The 21,880-nt window shown below is 42.1% G+C and overlaps 2 protein-coding genes across 7 annotated transcripts; one reads left to right on the forward strand and one right to left on the reverse strand.

Moving 5' to 3' along the window:
* The first annotated feature begins 638 nt into the window (after positions 1-638).
* On the forward strand, positions 639-15,912 carry ttbk2b (tau tubulin kinase 2b). Of its 6 annotated transcripts, XM_053675647.1 has the most exons (17): positions 648-733; positions 1,108-1,175; positions 2,003-2,217; positions 3,914-4,054; positions 5,323-5,470; positions 5,890-5,963; positions 6,556-6,696; positions 6,977-7,081; positions 7,793-7,858; positions 8,152-8,244; positions 8,855-8,980; positions 9,070-9,227; positions 9,349-9,544; positions 9,669-9,880; positions 10,207-10,654; positions 10,926-11,575; positions 12,041-15,912. In XM_053675647.1, exons 4-17 carry the CDS (start codon positions 3,953-3,955, stop codon positions 12,348-12,350), a joined length of 2,829 nt encoding a protein of 942 aa, XP_053531622.1. In that variant the 5' UTR covers positions 648-733; positions 1,108-1,175; positions 2,003-2,217; positions 3,914-3,952; the 3' UTR covers positions 12,351-15,912. The 6 variants fall into 6 exon arrangements, with proteins under 6 accessions (XP_017312254.1, XP_053531622.1, XP_017312250.1 ...); XM_017456761.3 differs by lacking the exon at positions 2,003-2,217; XM_053675646.1 differs by lacking the exon at positions 648-733 and having other exon boundaries at positions 944-1,175.
* Positions 15,913-16,462: 550 nt separating this feature from the next.
* churc1 (churchill domain containing 1) lies at positions 16,463-20,375 on the reverse strand. The gene is given in 4 exon segments (NM_001201147.1): positions 16,463-16,920; positions 18,004-18,074; positions 18,353-18,488; positions 20,272-20,375. Coding segments are annotated over 4 exon segments (339 nt in total). The 5' UTR covers positions 20,311-20,375; the 3' UTR covers positions 16,463-16,827.
* Positions 20,376-21,880: the final 1,505 nt, after the last annotated feature.

Below are 21,880 nucleotides of genomic sequence, written 5' to 3' on the forward strand. Positions count from 1 at the left end.
TACAGCAATTTGGTAGGACTTACAGTTTTCTCTTCCCTTCTTTTTTTTAAAAAAATAATAAATTTCTTTTTTTTTTATTATTATTATTTTTTTATCTCAGTAAAATTGACTTGTGTGTTAAATTTGCCAAATGTATCATGTACCGCTGGTATGACGGAATGAGTCAATGGGGCATGCCACTTGATAATAATCCGCCGTAAAAATACTTCTTAAAAAGTACTCTGTTTACTTATTTATTGCTCGAACCGGACTCTTTCCGTTAGCAAATATTTTTACAGTTATTATCTCTCTCCCTATATATGTACCCGTCGGTATATATCTTAGTTTTGAAGCTGTGATCTAATAAACACCAATATCTCTGCCGTCGCAGAGGCGAAGTTCCTCGAACCTCTTATAAGAAATCACTCCATGTAATAGTTCTCTCTCGATGTAATACACGAATTTCTTCTATTTCTTGATTTCCTTCCATACAGACAGCACTACACAATGACTTCATAAAATTCAAATTCTAATTCTATATTCTTGAAGACTCCTACCAGTCAGTGGTAAGGCACTCTGCACAACAAAGGGCAAATCGCCTGCGTGTCAACACGGATTTCAGGGTGAAACTTTTCTACGAGCGTCCTCCGGTTTGCTTGTTGTCCAGAAAAGCTGAAAAGACTCGCGCAGTCCAGCCAGGAGACCACAAATTGTCGTGGAAATTAGACAACACTCGCAGACTCGTCCTCTGAAGGTAAAAAAAAGGTTTATTACAGAAAGATGGTTAATACAGGATAGAATAAAGCAGGGTAGAACAATGAGAGTGCTCTGAAGCGCTTTTGCTGAACCACTACTATAGATATGAAATGTGAAGGTGTATCAATATTACAAGTAGATTCATATTTTTATGTATGAATATGAAACACTGGTTAAAAGGAGTCTCCGTGACGTCACAGGCTAGCAGCAGCGCGAGCTGTGTGTGAGGCGACTCTAACGGCGCTGCCGACAATTCATTCAGCCGCATTTTTATTATTCTTTTCCTCATCGTATTACTATTATTCGTTTATTTTTTAAAACATTTTTGTTACGGAATGAAATTACCATGCCACCTTTATTAAACCTCCACAGCCTGTGGACATCTTAATAATGTTTTCAAGCGGTACCTCGGGCTCGGATTGCGGCAGCTGCGGATGAAGGTAGGTAACAAACGCTAGCCATTCTCCTTTTTTCCGTCCCTACCTGTTTTCTAGCAAGTCCCGCCTTCTTCGCTAGGATTGGTCGGTAACGAGCGGTTTTTAAGCTTCGATTGGCGTATAGTTCATATTTACAAGGACTCAACCAATGGGATGTGTCGGATCAGAATGTGGGTGGGAAAGCATCTCAAGCTAACTAATAAGTAATACAGCTTGATTTGAGCTAAATATGAATTCAAAGATGTTTCAGGAAATGTTGTAGCATTTTAACGACGAGTTTTGATCCACGAATAAACTGCACTCTAGTTTGTAATGGAAAATAATAATAAAAAAAATAATGTAACTAGCAAGCTAGCAAAAAAAAAAAAACCAACACAACGTGACTGTTGGACTCAGTGCTAATAATAAACAAACAGTGCAGTGATTTAGCTAGCCAACTAACTAGATATTTAAATTAAACAAAACTAGCCTCCTTTTAGTTCACTCGATATGTCATTAGCATTAAATGTGCGTTGCCAAGGTTACGCTGATCTGAATGAATGCAGGTAAGTTAGCTAGCTGAAACTGGACTAGCTGTAAATGATGAGACTTTGCGCGCGCGTGTTAGTGTTAGCTAGCTGCTCTGAGTTTAGCCTGCGACGGTGTGACCTTTAATCTCTGTGTATAAGATATATAAACTATAGAAAATGTTCCTAAGCGGCAGTGTTAAAGGATAATTGCTTCCTTGAGCATCTTCCCCATCAGCAGGCTTCATGCTGAGGAACAACAGCGTCTGCGGGTTTTTGTGGTTTTAATGGATTGAAGCCAACATTTCTGTGTTTATCATACAGGAGTCATATTCTCACAAGTCAGGAGTCATATTCCCACAAGTCAGGAGTCATATTCCCACAAGTCAGGAGTCATATTCCCACAAGTCAGGAGTCATATTCCCACAAGTCAGGAGTCATATTCCCACAAGTCAGGAGTCATATTCCCACAAGTCAGAAGTCATATTCCCACAAGTCAGGAGTCATATTCATACAAGTCAGGAGTCATGTTCCCACAAGTGAGCTTTATTTCACAGCTGTTCTGACATTACATTCAGTCTTTATTAAATTCAGTTCGAGTTCAGTCTTATTTCACTTCTGTTTCCCACCAGAATGTTTCAGTATCCTGGTGTAACTGTAGTTCTTTATCATTATACCACTATACCATCACTATACCATTATACCATGTTGCCTTTTTCTCTTGAATTCATTGACATTTCTCTCATCTAGGACAGAAGTAATGCTAGGAACAGAGTACACTTGGATTTCCTGATGGTCGTTGTTAGGGTCTGGGGAAGTTACGGGGCATGGGGTATTTATTTTTGGGTTTTGGGGAAATTAGCAAGAGATAGTGATATCTTTATTTTTGCATGGGGTGATTACAGTTCACAAGGATATTTATTTTTGAGCTTGGGGCAAATAGCAGTCAGATTTGGGTTTGGGGAAATCAGAGGTCACAGGGTATTTATTTATTTTTGTTCTTAGGCAATTAGCAGCCAGGGTTATATTTCTGTTTGGGTTTTGGGGCAATTACAGTTCACAGGTGTTTTTATAGTTGGGTTTGGGGCAAATAGCAGTCAGAGGGGTATTTTGGTTTGGGGAAATCAGAGGTCACAGGGTATTTATTTTTGAGTTTTGGGGCATTTAGCAGACAGGGTGGTGTTTATATTTGGGCTTGGGGAAATACGACATCCCAGGGTATTTATTTTTGGGTTTTGGTGCAGTTGGCCGACAGGGTGGTGTATATATTTGGGGTTGGGGAAATAAGAGATCCCGGGGTATTTATTTTTGGGTTTTGGTGCAGTTAGCAGACAGGGTGGTGTATATATTTGGGGTTGGGGAAATAAGAGATCCCTGGGTATTTATTTTTGAGTTTTGGTGCAGTTAGCAGACAGGCTGGTGTATATATTTGGGGTTGGGGAAATAAGAGATCCCGGGGTATTTATTTTTGGGTTTTGGTGCAGTTAGCAGACAGGGTGGTGTATATATTTGGGGTTGGGGAAATAAGAGATCCCGGGGTATTTATTTTTGGGTTTTGGGGCAGTTAGCAGACAGGGTGGTGTTTATCCATGTGAGTGAATTTGTGACATCACAGACTGAAGGCTCCTAGCTGACTGTGCACTTGACCTTTTAAGGAGATTTGTGGGCGTCGCCACATGCAAATGACCTTGCTCTACTGGTCACTTTACTGGTGACTAAGATACGTAAGCGAGTGTGAAGAAAATCAGCCTTTCTGAAATGTTTGTAAATCCAGTGTAAATTTTTTTTTTACAAAAAAGATAGCACCTTTGTGTTGATGCTTAATTAAGAACATTGCAGATAAAATATATCGGAAATTTGAACGATTGTTAGTTCTAGCGTGTAGAGATTATTATCCCAACGTTGCTCAGTGATCTGTTTTGAGCCACAGCCATAGCTAACGTTTTATTCTCACTTGCGTCATGCTTTACGACTAATCGTCAGTGGACATGTCTCTCCATTAGGCTTTAGCAGCTCTGTGCCCTGCATCAGTCTTGGGACTAAAAATCAGGGCAGTGTCCTTAAAGAGGTCTTTCTTTTTGCTTCTCAGAAGGGATGAAGTATTAATAGGTCCGTCATCTGGCAAAGTAAAGTTTCATTAAACCTTCTTCAAAGAGCACAATCCTGTATATCTCCAGAAATAACCGGAACTCTTCTTTAACACCCCATGTGTGTATTGATTCCTGTGCATTCCAGCGAGAAGCCTGTGTCACTGATGCCAGATGCTGATCACCTATGGCTGTGCTCAGTCCGTGCGTGAGCACTTTGATGAGTGCGGCAGGAGAGCAGGCCGACATACTGTCGGTGGGGAACATGGTCCGGGACCGCTGGAGGGTGGTGAGTAACGTTTACAGACGTCCTCCAAAAATAAATAAATAAATAAATATATAATAGAGATGCACCGGTAATAAACTTCTCAGCCGATACCGATAACTGATTATTCAGAATGATATCGGCCGATACCGATAGTTCTGCCTTTTATACCTTCTTAACAATGAATAATAATTAATTTAAAAGAATTCTGAAAGAAATGCAAATAAAAAACTTTATTCTCTCGATGCCAAAACTTCGGCGTCGTAAAATTTACTTCCGGTGTAAAATTATATCAGTGCAGAGATTACAGAGATTACAAACTGCAGTTTTGTCGTCATTCCACACAACAGATTCATCTTTGCACACAGCATTAAATCGATGTGTTTTCCCGCCCTCTTTTAATTGGCAGGATATAATCGGCCCTGATCATCGGGTGTTTTTAAACTATCGGCCGATAGCCGATACCGGGAAAAATAGCCTTTATCGGCCGATACAGGTGCATCTCCTTTGTATTTTTATATATATATATATATATATATATATATATATATATATTATGTGTGTGTGTGTATGTGTGTGTGTATATATATATATATATATATATAGGTTTGGAGACCATCAATGTTTCTCATGATGTTAAAAAGTTTTTGATCTGAAGGTAACATTTTATTTACAAAAAATCTTTTTTAAACGGACGACTAAGAGAGAAATATTCCGAAAAACAGCCTATAAAACAGCCTTTGTTTTTTTGTTTTTATATATGTTAAATCATAAATCAAAAGTAAAATTTCTATTCTATTCAGTGTAAAATAAATAAATATTGAATGCCATGCAGTTCTGTAAGTTTCAACTTAAAGGTTGAAGGGTACCAATATTTTTGGCCAGGTCTGTAGGCTGTATATTGCACCCAGCTCACTGCAGGTGTACAAAAGCTGCACCGTCATCAGAGTTCGGAGACCCCGACGCTGCCAAATAGCTGTTTATTTATGATCTGGTGGCTCTATACGGATCTTATTGAATTAAATGACGCATACACATATAAACCACGCTGCTTTTTCAGCTAAAGCAGAGGTCGGACCAAAACGCGAATACATTTCAGACCAAACCCGATCACACCAATTCCCTGAGCGAGAAAGGACGTGGGATGTGAAAGACGCACTTGTGGTTATTTTCGCTTTTCACAGACTTTAGGTGAACCTTGACCTGTGAATTCGCACATCCTTGACGAGGAAACCGCTACAACCCTTTTTTTAAATAAAGACGAACTCTTACCTGCACATCTTCTCACACAGATTAAGAAGATCGGTGGCGGAGGCTTTGGGGAGATCTATGAAGTCCTGGACCAGCTGAACCATTGTAACGTGGCTCTTAAAGTGGAGTCGGCTCAGCAACCCAAACAGGTCTTAAAGATGGAGGTGGCTGTTCTCAAGAGGCTCCAGGGTAAGAGCGCCAGTCTGAAGTCCATGTGATGCTCATGACTGAACTATAAATGTTGCTTCATCTACATCCCCATGATCTATATGGCCAATATAATGAAGAAAGTGATGAACAGAAACCGTTTCTGTGATAGATCAGTTCAAAATGAACTTTGCTACTCACCAGCCTTATAAAGTCTGTGTTCTCAAATTTAGTAGCCAATGTGTACAATCATTTACCAGGAGCAGCTTTGGGTTAAGTACATGACTCCAGGACACAGTAGTGGATGAAAAGAGACGCCTTTAGTTTCTGTAGCGTCTTTGTATCAGAGTTTCCGCTAAAAATGTTGGTGTCTGGCAAACATTCATACATATATATGATGGAATGAATCAGAAAGGTCATGAAGACTGTGATAAACTACGTTGTCCGATGTTTGTACACAGGTAAGGACCATGTCTGCCGCTTCGTCGGTTGTGGGCGTAACGATCGATTCAACTACGTGGTGATGGAGCTTCAGGTATGTTACATTTTGAAATTTTCACTGTACGGCAACCTAGTCTGAAAATATCACGGTATTAATTGACCATTTAACGGATCCGTGAGTGTTCAGAGCTGCTTAGCCAAAAATAGAAAGTTGTTTGGGTTCAGTTCTGGTGAGCAATGCCCTGTGCTTCTGTACGTTCGATAGCCGTTGCGTACGGTAAGCTTAGGGACATGTTCGGAGCTGAGTAAACCCGGTCAAAGGGTTTTCAGTAAGGAACAGTCATATCCCTGCACGGAGGTCACGACCTCGGAGGCGAGTCCAGAGGGAACAGGTTGAGAGATATTTTAGGAGCCGCTGCAGGACACAAAGATGAGAACGACCGGAGTAAGGACGAGAACGAGAACGACCGGAGTAAGGAACTTGAGATAGATTGTAACAGACGGCACAAATGCACTTTGATCAGTATTTTGAAGACGTGAGCAGTGAGGTAACCATGACACCATGACTAACTGTGTCAGTGTAACATTGCTAAGTATGATGTAAAGTCGCTGAAGAGAAAACGGACCCGGTTGTTTGTAGGAGTTGATAACAGGCTGGTTACGTGACTGCTATGTGATGTGCGCAGGGAAGGAACTTGGCCGACCTCCGGCGCACTATGAGCCACGGTATGTTCTCGGTGTCCACCACGCTCAGGCTGGGCCGACAGATTCTGGAGGCTATCGAGAGCATCCACTCAGTGGGCTTCCTGCACAGAGACATCAAACCGGTGAGTGATGACAGCAGGCTTCAAATGCCAGCTTCATTTCACTATAACCTGCAGACAAGTTTTTAATCCTGCACAGTGCCGACTTTTAATATCATAAACATACAGTAATAAGATTTCTCCTACTGAAATAGTGCTGAAGTGATGTAAACTCCGAGATTGTATCGTGCTGAAATTTCTCAGGGCCTCACAGTGCTAGAATGCAGTAATAGTACAGTGTGCCATCTCACGCCTTGTGGTTTACTAAATCTTCTGAGCTTTTCTTTTTCTTTTTTTTTTTTAGTCCAACTTCGCCATGGGTCGACTGACGAGTACATGCCGAACCTGCTACATGCTCGACTTCGGTTTGGCGCGCCAGTTTACAAACTCCTGCCAAGAAGTCCGTCCGGTACGTGATTTTTATTTCGAACCTACAATATGTTTATCACCTTTCATACCTCAGCGCTGTGGTATTCATTCTCAATTCTGATTGGCCAGAAGCAGCTCTATAAGACAGCAGTTCAGCGACAAATCACAGGTTTAATCTTATACGTTATCGTTTCTATAGTAACGGCTCACGTCTTAAAGAGGGGTAAGGCAGTTCCTCTCCGTAATCTACACAAAGATGAATAAAAAACAGTTAAAAAAGGGTGCTTTTTTCATTTTAACGAAAACAAAAAGTATAACCGTTGACGTGGTGACGTTTTCTGTAAGGAGACGTTTGTTTAATATTTATGGAAGGAGTCTCCAGTGTCAGCGCGTCGTAACAGTAAGTTTTCCATCACGTGAAAATTTTCAGAACCTTGCACTTGTCTATTAACATGACAGGCTGATTTATTTATTTATTTCTGTCTTAATAACTTAAAGCGACATGAATAAATAAAAATATTGGCTTCGTTGGCAAGTTGCCATGAAGTAAGAGGAATAAAACTCTTCAGGACATGCTGCTATGGGAAAATAACCACCTGGTCACTGATTGTTTTCCTATACCAGCACACCACGGAGTGTTTTATTACTTACATAAAACACGTGCAGTAGCATTAAATATATACATAACTAATATCTTGTATATATTCTTATATATCTCGTATATTTTTTTGTCTGTCCTAATCATTTAAAGCCTCGTCCAGTGGCAGGATTCAGGGGAACTGTTCGCTATGCCTCGATCAACGCTCACAAGAACAAGGTACGTCATTTCCAGCTTTTTACTCAACCATACACAGGTTTTGATATTCATACAAGTCATTTGAACCTTTCAGTACATGATTAATTGAATAGCACAGTCCGATTAATTTTCAATTTATATAAACTTTTTTCTTTTCTTTTCTTTTTTTTTTTTTTTTAAATAAAGACATTGCTGTACATTTTATGAGTGGTTAGATGTGAGCTGGCTTTAAATAATGTACCAAGTCACTCCTGCTGCAGGCATGAGTCATTCCCTCACTGAAAACGCACGTTCTGTCTTGCTTCTTGGTGCAGGAAATGGGTCGGCATGATGACCTGTGGTCTCTCTTTTACATGCTAGTGGAGTTCATGGTGGGCCAGCTTCCCTGGAGAAAAGTCAAGGACAAAGTACGTGACGTTTCATCGACACGCGTTTGAGCGCATAAATCGGACTTCGATGCGAAATGGGTCTGGGGTTAAAGACTAAATGTAAAAACAAAACGTCCAAATGCAAATCGGATCCTCTTTAAAATGTGCCGGAGAGAATAATTTGATAATAATTAGATTCGGTGTTAACCTTTAATGCAGACTGCGGAATGTTTCATGGTAGAACCTGTTAAAATGGATTAAAAATAAAAAAAACGTCTGAGCCGCCTTGGATTATTTCTTTTGTAATTAGTTTGTTGTACACCGATCGGCCGTAACATTAAAACCACTGACAGGTGAAGTGAATAACTGATTATCTCGTTACAGCGGGGGTATATTTATTAGGCAGAAAGTTAGTTCTCGAAGCTGATGTGTTGGAAGCAGGAGAACTGGGCAAGAGTAATTATATAAATAAATAATAAACCAATAATTATCTGTAATATACAGTAAATAAAGCCCAATAATTATGGGTGCGACAGATCACGAAGCGCAAGGTTCGGATCGAGTCATGGATTGGGTAGGGTGGGGTGTAAACAAAAATAACTTTTGCTGTCCATTTATTATTTAAAGAACCTTCTTTGTTCTTGTTCAGGAGCAAGTAGGGAACCTGAAGGAGACCTACGACCATCGCCTCATGCTTAAACACCTCCCTGTAGAGTTTAGCGTTTTTCTCGACCACATCTCAGGCCTCGACTACTACACCAAACCTGACTATCAGGTACTTTACCAGATGTCTGTGTGGTGTATGACTGAGGTGTTACGTGCTTCAGCGAGTGTATTAATAGACGTTACCGCGTTGTGTTCCAGCTCCTGACGTCGGTGTTTGAGAACAGCATGAAGACGTATAACGTTATGGAGAACGACCCGTATGACTGGGAGAGGAGCGACTCGGAGGGCTCCCTTACAGTCTCAGCTCTAGCGACCACGGGCCAGCAGCTGACTCGTCTCACACCAGCGTACTTGGGGTATGTGTAGAACAAGGCACCGTTAGGATAGCAACATGCCTCCTGACCCATAAAGAAGCTCCAACCCCCGTTTTAATGGTACTCTCTGGAATGTCGTATAACTGATTAAATGTTCACACAGCATGGCCAACGCATCTGCGATACCGGGCGACATGCAGCGTGAGAACACGGAGGACGTCCTTCAGGGCGAGCGGCTCAGCGAAGCAGACAATTGCTCGCCGATCCCGGCTCAGCACGCTCAGGGAGCTGACGTATGGGAGGAGATGGAACGTAGCAGAGAACGCAACCGCAATCACGTCCAACCACAGATTAGAAAGGTACTGAGAAGGAAAACGGATGGGTTTAAAGAACGGAAAGGAAAATGAATGCGTTAGAAGTATACAGAGGAGCTTGTCGTATATGACGCTTTTGTAAAGAAAAGTCTGACTGTTTCTACACCAGGTGGCCAGTGAAGATGAGAGGAGTAAAGAGGGCAATCAGAGCCCCAACAGCGGCTCTGCGCAGGGCTCTCCGAGGCGGGTGCACTCCGAGACCTTACTCATCGACCGCATGGCGCCGCTCCTGAGGAGGATGCGTCACAGCCACAGCATGGGTTTGGACAAGAGACTGACTCCTGAACCCAAACCTACTATTGAACGCTTCCTGGAAGCCTAGTCAGTATCACAGCAGCACACAGTTACATTAACAAATTTACATTTGAACATTTTGTTAGTTTGGAAAACAATTAAAAATGCTAGGCATTCAGCTAGGACAAAAGTAATGGCGCCCTATCACAGAAGGAAGCATTAGTCACACACTGTGTTAGCGGAAACGTTTGTAAATCTGGTGGGAGATTTCAGTTTGGTTTGGCCTACGAAAACTCTTACGGATCGATAAACGAGGCTCGTTGATCGTAAATAGTTATTTTTTTCTCCTCCAAGTTGAGTGTCATGTGAGATTGGTGCCTTTCCTCATATTCCCTCCTTCATCTTGTTTCCAGCTTAGGAAAGCAGCGACCAGTCCTACCTCAGGAGAGGATCGGGTGTCGTCCCGAACAGGGCTCTCTGGAGGATGAAGAGGGGGCAGCCAGCAGTGGCTATGTAGCAGTGAACCTCAGCCCGGTCCCGCAGGAGGGCGACTCTCAGGAGTGGGTGCTGGTGGAGCTGGAAGGTGGAAGCGGATCAGCGTGCTCTAAGCCCGAGGAGGAGGAGCGCTCCACCAGCCCCCTGGCTCTGCCTCGCACCTGGTCCGACCCCCTGCCCCAGCGAGCCAGCACCCTCAGCGGCTCCGGAGAACTCCATACTGCCCTCTGTCACACCGGCCCTCCGTTTACCCACCTTCCTGGATTGCCAGGTCTGACAGGGCTTTCTGGCATCACAGGGCTGAGGAGGCTGCCTACTATACAGCCAGCATCGATGGCTCACATTAATAGAAGTCAGTTAGAGCAGGTTAGTGCTCAAAACGTGTTGGGTCTCTGTGTAAAAACGACAAATTTTTTAATCTGTTTTCTTAAAACTTGCATTTTTTTTAAAGTTTCTTAAACTTGCTCCTTATGTAATTATTATATGTTCTTAAAGCAGAGGTGTCAGAGGATGTATGTTCGAGATAATTGGCCAGAATTAGCCACAGCAAGCTATGTTTTGTTTGTTTGTTTTTTTAAGTCAGTTGGTCACTAAAGAGGAATCTGTTTTCTATGCATACTATCCGTCTTGTCTGCAGTTATCCAGCACTTTACCACAATCCATCCATCTTCAGCAAAAGGGTGAAAGCGATCCAGTTCAGGACTCTCCGACACTCGCTGCTGAAGACGACCCCAGTCAACCTCCGGGGAATTCACCACCCAAAACCTCCTCGCGGCCTCCTGCCCCAGTGAACGAGCAGCTGAGCTTCGTCAAACCGACCGAGAAAGACGTGGAGAGTGACTCGGGTTGTCCCGACGTCGGTCCTTCTACGACTCCGAACCAGGGCGAGACCACTGGGGACATGGTCGACGCAGGCCCCGTCTCCCCGGTCCCGGCTTCTCCTCGGGAATTGTCCCCGCGGGCCAGCCGTATTCCTGTCCGTGACCCAGACTCCCCCACCAGGAAGAATTTTGCCCCGCTCTCACCATCCCTCTCTTTATCCTGCGAGCACTTCCCGTCAGCCCTGCTTCGTGACAAGTTCTCCTTCCCCTCCGAGCGAGGTTCTCGTGCATCCGACTTCCAGGGAGATGACCTGCTCTCGCTCTCCTCCTCCTCAAGCCCGCTGTCCAGCAGGAGCAAGATCCCAAGGCCCATAAGTCCAACACTAGTTCCAGACCAGTTCTCTGCTCGCTTCATGCCACGCCCGCCTCCAGGAAAACCTCCTCTCCGCCCAGGGGGAGAAAACAGGTTAGAAAATGCAGTCGGTAATATACTGTTTAAATTATACTTCACTTATGTAGAGTTTTTTATATATATATATATATATATATATATATATATATATATATATATATATATATATATATATATATATATATACACTATGTAGAGAAAATAAAGTACAGCAGATTTAAATGTGACGAATACAAGACCACAGTACTAGTAGGCGAGATTACATCATTTGTATTACATCATTGTTTGCATGTTGTTTAGGAGGTTTTGATTAATCTTCTATAACGACATGGCTCGGAAAGTAGTTCCGACTGCAAGGTTAATCTCGTTCTAATGTGCTATCGTTTCTATAGTAACGGTTTTATTTCTGAAAAAATATCTGTGGTATAATAGGAATAAAACACTCCAGTTATAGGACAGTAATCAACAGTTAGACTAAAATATATTAAAATCGTTTTATATACATGTATTTGGTCCTAGGCGCAGACGTTACCGTATCCGGGCCAGCAGCACTAGTGATACGGATCTCCTTGACAACCTCACCCAGCTGATGCAAGAGCGAGGAGGCGTGGCTGTATCCCGCTACCAACGTACCGCTTCCTCCATACAGCGCTCGTTAAGCTCGTCCCCTTCTCGCTTCGAGGGATGTCACAGCCAAGCCCCGCTCACCCTTTTAGGCTCCCCGCCGCCTCGGATGTGCGATGTACGAGTTAAACGTAGCGCCGGTTATGGCGCTGGAGGAAGAGCAGGAAGCCCTGAGAGCAAAACCACTACCAAGGTGAACAAATAAAAGATTAAAGGTGAAGAAGTGACTGTTCTGGTGGACCACTGATTACTTTATGATGATTCATGGATTTGAAAGGATTCATTTGGTTACAAGCAGCTTTTAAAGTGGTAATAATGAGGGTGTGGGCAGGGGCGTAACCTGGCCTGGGCATTCGGGGCTGTATCCACGAAGATTCTTTTTTTTTTCTTTATCCCTGAATAATTCTCCACTTGGAGCGGTTTGTCACTACGTAACTGAACGTCAGTAAAAGAAGACGTCCTGTGATTTTATATCTTCAGTGAACGGAGGCGAGACCAATCAGACAGGGTTTACAGGAAAATACGTGGAAATACTCGCGTCCTATTGGCTGAGGGGTCTCGATTCTGCCACACGCTAGCCCACACAGTCAGACCATGATTTTTAAAAATATCGATTTATTTATTTATTTATTTAAACCAGTAAAGGAGTTTAAACTGAAACACTAACGTCCTCTGATGCTGAGCAGGAAAACGAGTGTAAACGTCTGTATGAGATCCAGTTTACGTGAACATGATACGAGCAGAGCATAAGGAAAGATCATGTTCTCTACATGGCTCAGTAGCAGCTAAACCCGTACAGCGATCGCTTAGCTGCGCCTCCCCTCGGCTAGCGACACCAAACTAGCCTAGTTAGAAAAATTTTATATTTTATCGCTCTGGTCGTCCTACAAACAGCAACAACACCCGAGGTTTTATGATAAATCCGACTTTTTTCCGATCATGTCATACGCTGACAGCTGAGTGACCTCAGCGTCCATAAAACAAAACTCTAGGCTACTAGCCGAGCGTGAAAAAATGCATGGAGACAGTCTATTTAGAAATACGTTTTTTTTTATTTTTTTTTATTGTGAAGAATCTAGGCTCAGCCCCGGATGATTAACAGTCCAGCTAACGCCCCTGAGTGTGTGTGTTTGTGTGTGTGTGGGGGGGGACACACACGATAAAGTCTAAAATAGACTTTGTCTATTTTAGTAAAGTGAAGTGGGGAACGAAAAAAATTCAAATGGGGGAAAAAAAATTGAAGCCAACAGTGTTGGTTGAGATTACTTGAAAGCATTGTATATAAGCCATTTTATCATACCTCCGACATTCCCATACTGCGCTCCATTTCTCCGTAATCGATATTGCTCATTAATTCATTGGTGTGTTTGTTCCATTTAAATCTTCCATGTGTCCTGTACCCTCCTGTGGAAACGTTCAAGCACGCCAAGGATTTTTGTACAAACTCCCGAGACTCCGTCATCGTCATAAAGCCTTCTCGCCGTGCATCACGATCAACCTAGCGTACGGTCAGTTCACGGCTCACTCCTGCATCTCGCCGCCATTTTTACGTGGATTAAATTAGACCGGGCAAAAACGACATTTTCCCCACAACACCTCAAATGTAGCCTAATCATCCGGGTCATGTTTGGTGTCTGAAGTTTGCTTCTTTCATTGTGCGCTGGAGCAACAAGTCTAAATGACGTCTATAGCTACCAGTTTAGCATTGTGCAGTAGCATCTCTATTAGTAGCTGATTCATCACACACTCGTCTCAGCAAGGTCACACCAGAGAATATGCAAATAACATATTTATCATCACGTGATTTAATATATTGTATGACGTTATATCATTTATATAATAATATCACGATGCAAGCTTTGGGTCAGGCCTCCGTCCCAGTAGGAGTGACGCCAAACGATCAAAACTGTATGCCGAGGAGATTTTTAGCTCTGATCTCTTGCAGTGTCAGAATTTTGACACAAAACACACTAGCTAGTCGGCGCTTTCTCCGAGACACGTGAAGCCACGGCATCTTTTCAAAACCCGTGCCGTTCACGCCACGTGAAAGGAGAAAAGCGCAATCGACCGATCCGCCCTGTTCCGCATACACAAGCTCACAAGGCGCCCGAGAATCGCCGCGATCGATAGGACACGCGTGTGCGCACGCCCGATTTAACTCTCTCGCGATCTTCCGGCGATCTTCCAGCTTTCAGATTCTTACAGCTCCGCAACACACATCGTGCAAATGAGCGCGTATGACAATGCTCACGAGTAAACGTTGCTTAGATAGTTTTTTGCTGATCACGGAAACCTACCTGTAAAATACCAAAATGAGATCAAACAAAAAACAGACTATGGTATAGCTGGAATATTATATTTAACACGTAGCTATGACTAGCAGAAGACGTGCATCAGTCCTACGTTTTCACAGGAGCGTATTATATTACAGACCGTACACTACACGGATCATGTGCCAATATATTTCTATCACTTTTATTTTTATGGAATCGCTTGTTTACTTTGAAGTTATTTTGCTCGAACCTGTGTCAGACATGTATCTGAAATCTGGCCTTTTTTTTAGTTTATTTTTTAAAATCCAAAACAGTGGAATAAACATATCGTGTTTGTTTAAAAAAAAAAAAAAAAACAACAACAGTATTTGCATACACATTTACACGAACTTGCTTCACATGGATTCTGAATCTGTGTTATATTTTTACTTTTTTATTTTATTTTTTATTTGTCTTTTCGCTCTACTCATGTATCAGTGAGCGATTTGCTCATTCATGCTGTGTGTGTGTGTGTGTGTGTGTGTATATATACATATATATACATACATACACACTCACAAAAAAGAAACATTATGTATAGTCACGTATGTTACAAGCAAGCATGTGTATATACTGTATGTATTTCAGGGAATGTACTTACTGTAAACTACATTATCTATCATAGAATGTATTTATTTATTTATTTATTAATTAGACATGTTAAGATGACAATGTAGCCCAGCTGTTCGTTACTGAGCGTCTTTATCTCTTCAGCGCTTTTCAGAACGTTAAAAAAAAAACAACCACCACCACCATTATCGAATGGCAGATTAGCACTGTGGAAAGAGTTTGTCATTTGAACAAATCGCTGTAGTTCTCTGACAATATTATGAGCAAATCGCAAATCAGCACGATGTCAATTTAATCATTCCGTGGGGGGTGGGGGGGAGTAATATCTGTACATTATTAATGCTTCAACGATGTGTCTTGCATTATTATTATTATTATTATTATTTTTTGTACTGGATGAGTCTGGAAGGTAAACGGGCGCTGCAGAGATGCATGTCAGGTGGCTGTAATTAATTAAGGACATCAAATCAGGATTATAAAAAAAAAAAAAAACTCGACCGAACTTGTTAACGTTAGCGTCGCGTGTTCATCCCGCTGTAGCCGTGTGTACGACGGAGTTAGGCTAGTGCTTTTGTTCTTCACCTCTGAAAGAAAGTACCTATTTACTTGACATAACATCAGTAGAGCCCCTGATATAGTGTAACACGGCCTATTACTTAAGCAATGTACAGAATTTGAAGTGTATATAGATATAAATACGTTCAAAGGGGGAAAGAAAGCTTCATGCTTCATGTAACGTATTTTGCTAACAAACATCATTCAGTTACGAAGAAAAGTCACTACATTGGAATGTACATGTATTCATATAAACATAATAAATACTGACGTGCAAGAGATATCGCTCCTCCGTGGTGCTCTGATTTCAATAAACGTTTGTCACTTCTTTTTCTTCTTTTTTTTTTTTAATCTAATCTTTGGGGTGAATTCGTTTAATTTCTTCCCCGTTTCTTAAACATGTGACGGTTATTGCATCATAGAATGTGAGAGCCAATCAGACAGCAGTATGCAAATGAAGGTAAGGAAAACATTGGGTGGGGTAGGAGGTGGGTTTCTAATTTGCATATTCATAGCATCTGGGTCGATTTATTTATAAAAAATAAAAAAATAGGTGACACCTTCAGGGTCGGGGGTTCGATTCCTTCCTCCACCCCGTGTGCACGGATGGAGCTTGCATGTTCTCCCCATGGTACTTCGGTTTCCTCCTCCAATCCAAAGACATGCGTTGTAGGTTGAAGGGCATCTCTAAATTGTCCGTAGTGTGTGATCGGGCGTGCGATTGTGCCTGCGATGGGTCGGCACCCCGTTAATCGTGTCCGCTGCCTCGTGCCTTTTTAAAAATTTTTCTTCTTCCGTGTTGTAATCAGACATGCGCTAAAGATTAGAGCAGTAGAGTGTAACGTCAAGCGGAAACAAACCGAGGACGTGACGGAGCATCGTTTTAATTTGATTTATTTAGACAAAGCGTATAAAAAGAGTTTGCATGAAAGTTTACAGTATACGCTGAACAAGCAGAATGGACGAGCAGGGCGTTTTATTCTAAAACGTACAGGATTAAAAAAAAAAAGTTGATATTCGTTCTTGAAAGCCTGTGGTAAGTTCACCATGGAGAGAACGCCAACGTTCATTCCAGATCCATCTTAAGAAGGTTCTCCAGGACATGAACACACACACACACGTAATATTATTAATATTAATTATAATCAGTCAGTCGTTTAAAAATGGCGTCCGGAGCTCGGCGTGGACGAAACTCCACTGCGCACGTGGAATCTCTCCTTTAAGACTGTCCTGCGTCTTCTCTGTTTAGAACAGAGGGGCGGACTGTCTGGGATCGTCCGGCATCACGCTGATGGAATCTTCCGCCTTTCCGCACAGCATGCACAACATCGTGTATTCCTGAAAGATTAGATAATAATAATAATAATAATAGCATAAAAAAAGCTTTATTACTCCAGTATTGTGAGCTGGAGAAAACTATCTATACAGCACAGCACTGTTGAATTCTCGAATCGCGAAGGTACGGATTAAACCAGCGGCTCTGACGGACGTGCCAGCTGTAACATCTGTAACGCCACAGGTTTATTCACACTCGCCGTCCACTTTATTAGGAACACCTGCTCGTTTATGCGGTTCTCCGGTCAGACAATCGCGCGGCGGAAGCGCAACGCGTAATATCATGCGGACGCGAGTCGAGAGTTTCAATTACAATACTCGCGACAAACATCAGAATGAAGGAACAATAAATAAATAAAGAAAAGTCTGATCCCAAAAGTCCGGCTTTGCTCAGACGGACTGCTTTTGAGTATTTCCGAACCGGTCCCTCCGGGGATTTTCACACGTCGGTCTCTAGAGTTCACACGGGACGCTGAGTGTATATGAGATGCACTCGTGACGTCTACAGGGACATCTCGTACACAAAGACTCGTACGGCGTTTGTGGAAGGAGTCTCCAGTGTCAGTTCCAGTTAAACTGTTAACTTCCGCTTTCTCTGGAACATGACGAGCTGCGTTGGTGATTTTGATTTATTTTCTCTTATCGGCTTCCGTAGAGATTATAAAGAGGCTGGTGCTGGAACCGACTGGTTTTTGCGGACGTTAAACGCAACTATAACGGGTCGAGAAGTATCGGCGTGTCGTTCGTAAATACGTTTCAGATCGTAATCGTCGGCAAACCGCCGCGGTGCAAGTGGAATAAAACAGTAACCCCGCATCATCACACCATCCCGCTGTTGATCATTTTACTCTTGCAGCGTGACGGAGTACTTTACTCCTTACACAAGAACAGCTTTGGTACGTCTGTCTCTCGTGATTCTAAAAGTTGTAGATTTTACTGATAAAATTCAAGGAGGACTGTTCTTATCTGGTGCTATTATAAGATGAGCGAGTTTGGAGTAATCAAGTTGTCTGAGCTTTTCTCAGTACAGAGAACGATGCTGAAATCTTCGTCCATGGTAAACACACACACACACACACACACTACCTGATAGTCATCCACCACAGAGAAGGTGTACTCGTGTCTGGCTATGACATGGTCACAGTTCTTGCACTTATCTGTGAGGAGAAAATAATGGGAAAAGGTTTCACGTTGTGGTTTTGCTTAAGACGCTCATATGACGAGCGATATTTTACACAAGTTACGATCTTAACGTACTTATTAAAGTCTCTCCGAAGAGAAGGAGAGAAAGGAAAACGTGCACGACAGCCGGATTACAGGAACAAAAGACATGAGAAGAGAGGAAAAACTACAAAATGGGAAGGGAAAGATACAGATTTCGTTTTATTTGATTACAAAGAAAAGGAAATCATTTTTTAAAAAAAAGAAGCCTCACGCAGGTAAGTGACGATCTCCTCCTCGTCTTCATCCACCAGCGTCTTGTTGCTGATGAGCACAAAGTCTCGCTGCTGACAGTTGGCACATCCCAGGAAGTTCATCAGATACGAGCCGTTATCCAGGCAGGTGTTTCCCTGTAGACGTTACAGAGTAGAGAGAGAACTGCTGGGCGAGTTCTAGATCAGATCACATTCGAGATAAATTACGTAACGTACGTATTATCGGTAGCTTCGGGACACGTTTATTTATTTAACAGTTATGGAAGGAGTCTCCAGTGCCAGCACTTTGTAACCGTCAGTAAGACTGAAGAATTTACGCTTTTCTCGGTAACGTGATGAGCTGCGTTTGTCACGTCATGTCGACTTCGAGAGAGAGAGAGTCTGGTGACTGTTTATAGCTGCTACTGTATAATGTACGTGAGAACAGGAACTAACGTTTTTCCAGACGATCCGCAACATCAAACGTATAAATAAATATTATTTTAGTACGCATCAGGTTGCGATTTAATCATTCTAAGAGGAGTAAAACACTTGTGGGTCGGGGTTCGATTCCTGCCACTGCTCTGTGTGTGCGGAGTTTGTATGTTCTCCCCATGCTGCGGGGGTTTCCTCCGGGTACTCCGGTTTCCTCCCCCAGTCCAAACACATGCATGGTAGGTTGACTGGCGTGTCCAAAGTGTCCGTAGTGTATGAATGGGTGTGTGAGTGTGTATGTGATTGTGCCCTGCAATGGATTGGCACCCTGTCCAGGGTGTACCCCGCCTCGTGCCCGATGCTCCCTGGGATAAACTCCAGGTTCCCTGTGACCCTGTAGGATAAGCGGTATAGAAGATGGATGGATTTTCTATACCATGGATGGATAAAACACCTTGTGGCTGCATCACAGCACCCTGTTATTGATTCAATTTTTACGATAGCGTAACCCGAAGTGTTTTGCTCCTCAAGGTATGTTCACACATACAGCGACTCTCAGTGACCGGAGATCATTCAATTACGCTGAGAGCTGACGACTTCCTGTGACCATTAGAGACTAGACGTGGGCGTGTCCAATGATGCGACACAGTTTTAGGCAAATTTGGTGTGGAGACTATCAGCGGAGGTGAAGATAATAAAGCGCACATGATCCGTGATCCGTTCGATGCTGCCTGCGAGTCCGAATTGTTTCGTGGACCCACGAAATTCTTTCAACACACGACGGCAAAGAGCACACACACACACACACACACACACACACACACACACACACACACAATGCTTCTCCTTCATCTCGTAGGATACCGATGTATATCGATGTTCACACACTGATGAATTTTATATACAAATGCTCTCCGTAAATTTCATTTTAATGACAAGAAAACTGGTTTGTTTTCGGAAGTGGAATACTAGTTGCGCCGCCCACTGATAATGTTACTATGGCAACCAGAAGTAGGAACTCCTACTAGCGACTTGCGGCGATAAAAAATCGCTGTACGTGTGAACTTACCGTTACTTATTTGACATCTTTATGTTTGTAGACGTTCGATAAAATGATACATGGGAATCATCGCTTTTAAAACCCAAAATATAATAATAATAATGTATACATCGAGTATCGTGGGGGGAAATATCGCGATATGATGTTTTTACGATATCGAACACCTCTCTGTATCACTGCTAATGAAAACAGTCGCGGATTTACTCATACTAAACGCGTTCAAATGAGTCACAGCTCGAAACTAATGAACTGAATTTGTACTAAAGCCGGGACTGTCGATGTTAAAAAAAATAATTCAGTAAATTATCATGTAAAAGTTGCTGAAATATTGACGCACAGTGACGACAGTTCCATAATGTCCGTCTTAGCTACTCGCTAACGGTATTTATTAAATAATTAATTAAATCAGCCAGAGATGTTGATTATAAACGGCATTAAACTCACCCTGTCAGGATATTCTTTCTCCACGCAACCCGTGCACATTTTTATATTATAAACAAAACTATCAAATAACGAGATTTATACCGAGATTCTTTTTTTTTAGCACTACTTCCGCACTCTCTTCTTCTTTGGTTGGATTTTTGTGGCGTGTTTGTTTCAGCGCCATCTAGCGCTTCGAAGAGGGATCGCTCGATTTTTACACCACAGTGCTGACTGGTCAAGAGATTACTTTTCCATAACGACAGCTCTCATGATGATATGGTGAAGTTTTCTATAAGGAGATTATTTAAAAAATGTATTTATTTATTGTTTATTTAAAAATATATTTTTTTGGAAGGACTCTCCAGTGTCAGCACTTTGTGAAGGTCTCCAGGACAGAGGAGAGGCTGATGAGAGAACGGCTGTTCTAGCAAGAACTTGTTTCGTGGACGTTTCACAATATTAAAATGTAACTATAAATGGATAAAAAAAAAAGTACGACTTGTTGTATAACCATTAAGAAATTGCTAGTGTTGGGAAATTGCTGTAGTATAAGAGGAATAAAACATGCTGTTATAGGAAAAAATAATCAATGACGAAGTGGTGTGATGAAGTGGAATTACTGTAATCACAGCAAAGCTGATTATTTTCTATTAACAGGATGTAAGTCTTTTTTATTGTTGTTGTTGTTGTTCCCGTTATACTACAGAAATTTGTCAATGCTAACTATGCTTTTATTTATTTTAAAAAATTGCCATACTTTTTTTTTTTTTTTTTTTTTAATCTCTTTATGGTTACATTTAATGTTATGGAACGTCCAAAAAGTTTGTTCCTGTTATCACTTGTTATACCATCTTATCCTCTCTCTTTCTTGAAGAAAAAATTGCAGCTTGTCATGTCATGGAGAAACCACAACACTAGTCTCATCACTCCCAAAGATATTCCTGTGTCTGAACTTAGGGTGTCTCAATCAGTTCCCGAATTCAGTAGTCAGGGCGCCAATCAGGGAGTCGGACATTTTAACCACTGCCTTGTTCACGAAATCCTTCCAGTGCGCTGGAAAAATCCCAGAATGCACAGCAAAAACAAGGGAGTTGGGGTGTCCCAACTCATGTACACTATATACTGATTCAACTCCTAGGGAGCTGATTGAGACGCACCCTTAAAGTTCCACTGACACTGGAGACTCCTTCCATCAATAATTTCCTCATAAACATCTCCTTAGAGAAAACTTCACCATAACAACGATTACACACGTCCCTGTGAATGAGCTGTCATAAGATTGTCAGCAGAAAATCAATCAATCCTCCCCTTGTGACCAATCAGAATCGAGAACAGAACAGCTTCGACTCGAGCTAGATTCCCGGATGTGACCACGATCTCTGATTCGTCCATGGACATATTCTTTTTCAAACTATAAATCAACAACACCAGCAGGTATCTTTACTCTTCCTGTTTACTCTTTGCTTATATTTTCTCATTTGTAAGTCGCTTTGAATAAAAGCGTCTGCTAATTGAATAAATGTAAATGTAAATGTTTACTTATCGTTTTGAGAGAGTTCTGATGTAATGTAGCCACTCGGACGCTAGGTGGAGATATTAGCATAACAACCGCAAATGGTTACTAACTCAA

Source organism: Ictalurus punctatus, chromosome 25 (assembly GCF_001660625.3).
Source record: "Ictalurus punctatus breed USDA103 chromosome 25, Coco_2.0, whole genome shotgun sequence".
Classification (NCBI taxonomy): Eukaryota; Metazoa; Chordata; class Actinopteri; order Siluriformes; family Ictaluridae; genus Ictalurus; species Ictalurus punctatus.

Coding starts and splice junctions, on each gene's coding strand:
- ttbk2b (XM_017456765.3), top strand. CDS start 3,953: ATGGCTGTGCTCAGTCCGTGCGTGAGCACTTTGATGAGTGCGGCAGGA. Junction 7,859..8,151: donor TCAACGCTCACAAGAACAAG/GTACGTCATTTC, acceptor TTCTTGGTGCAG/GAAATGGGTCGGCATGATGA. Junction 9,228..9,348: donor CTCACACCAGCGTACTTGGG/GTATGTGTAGAA, acceptor ATGTTCACACAG/CATGGCCAACGCATCTGCGA.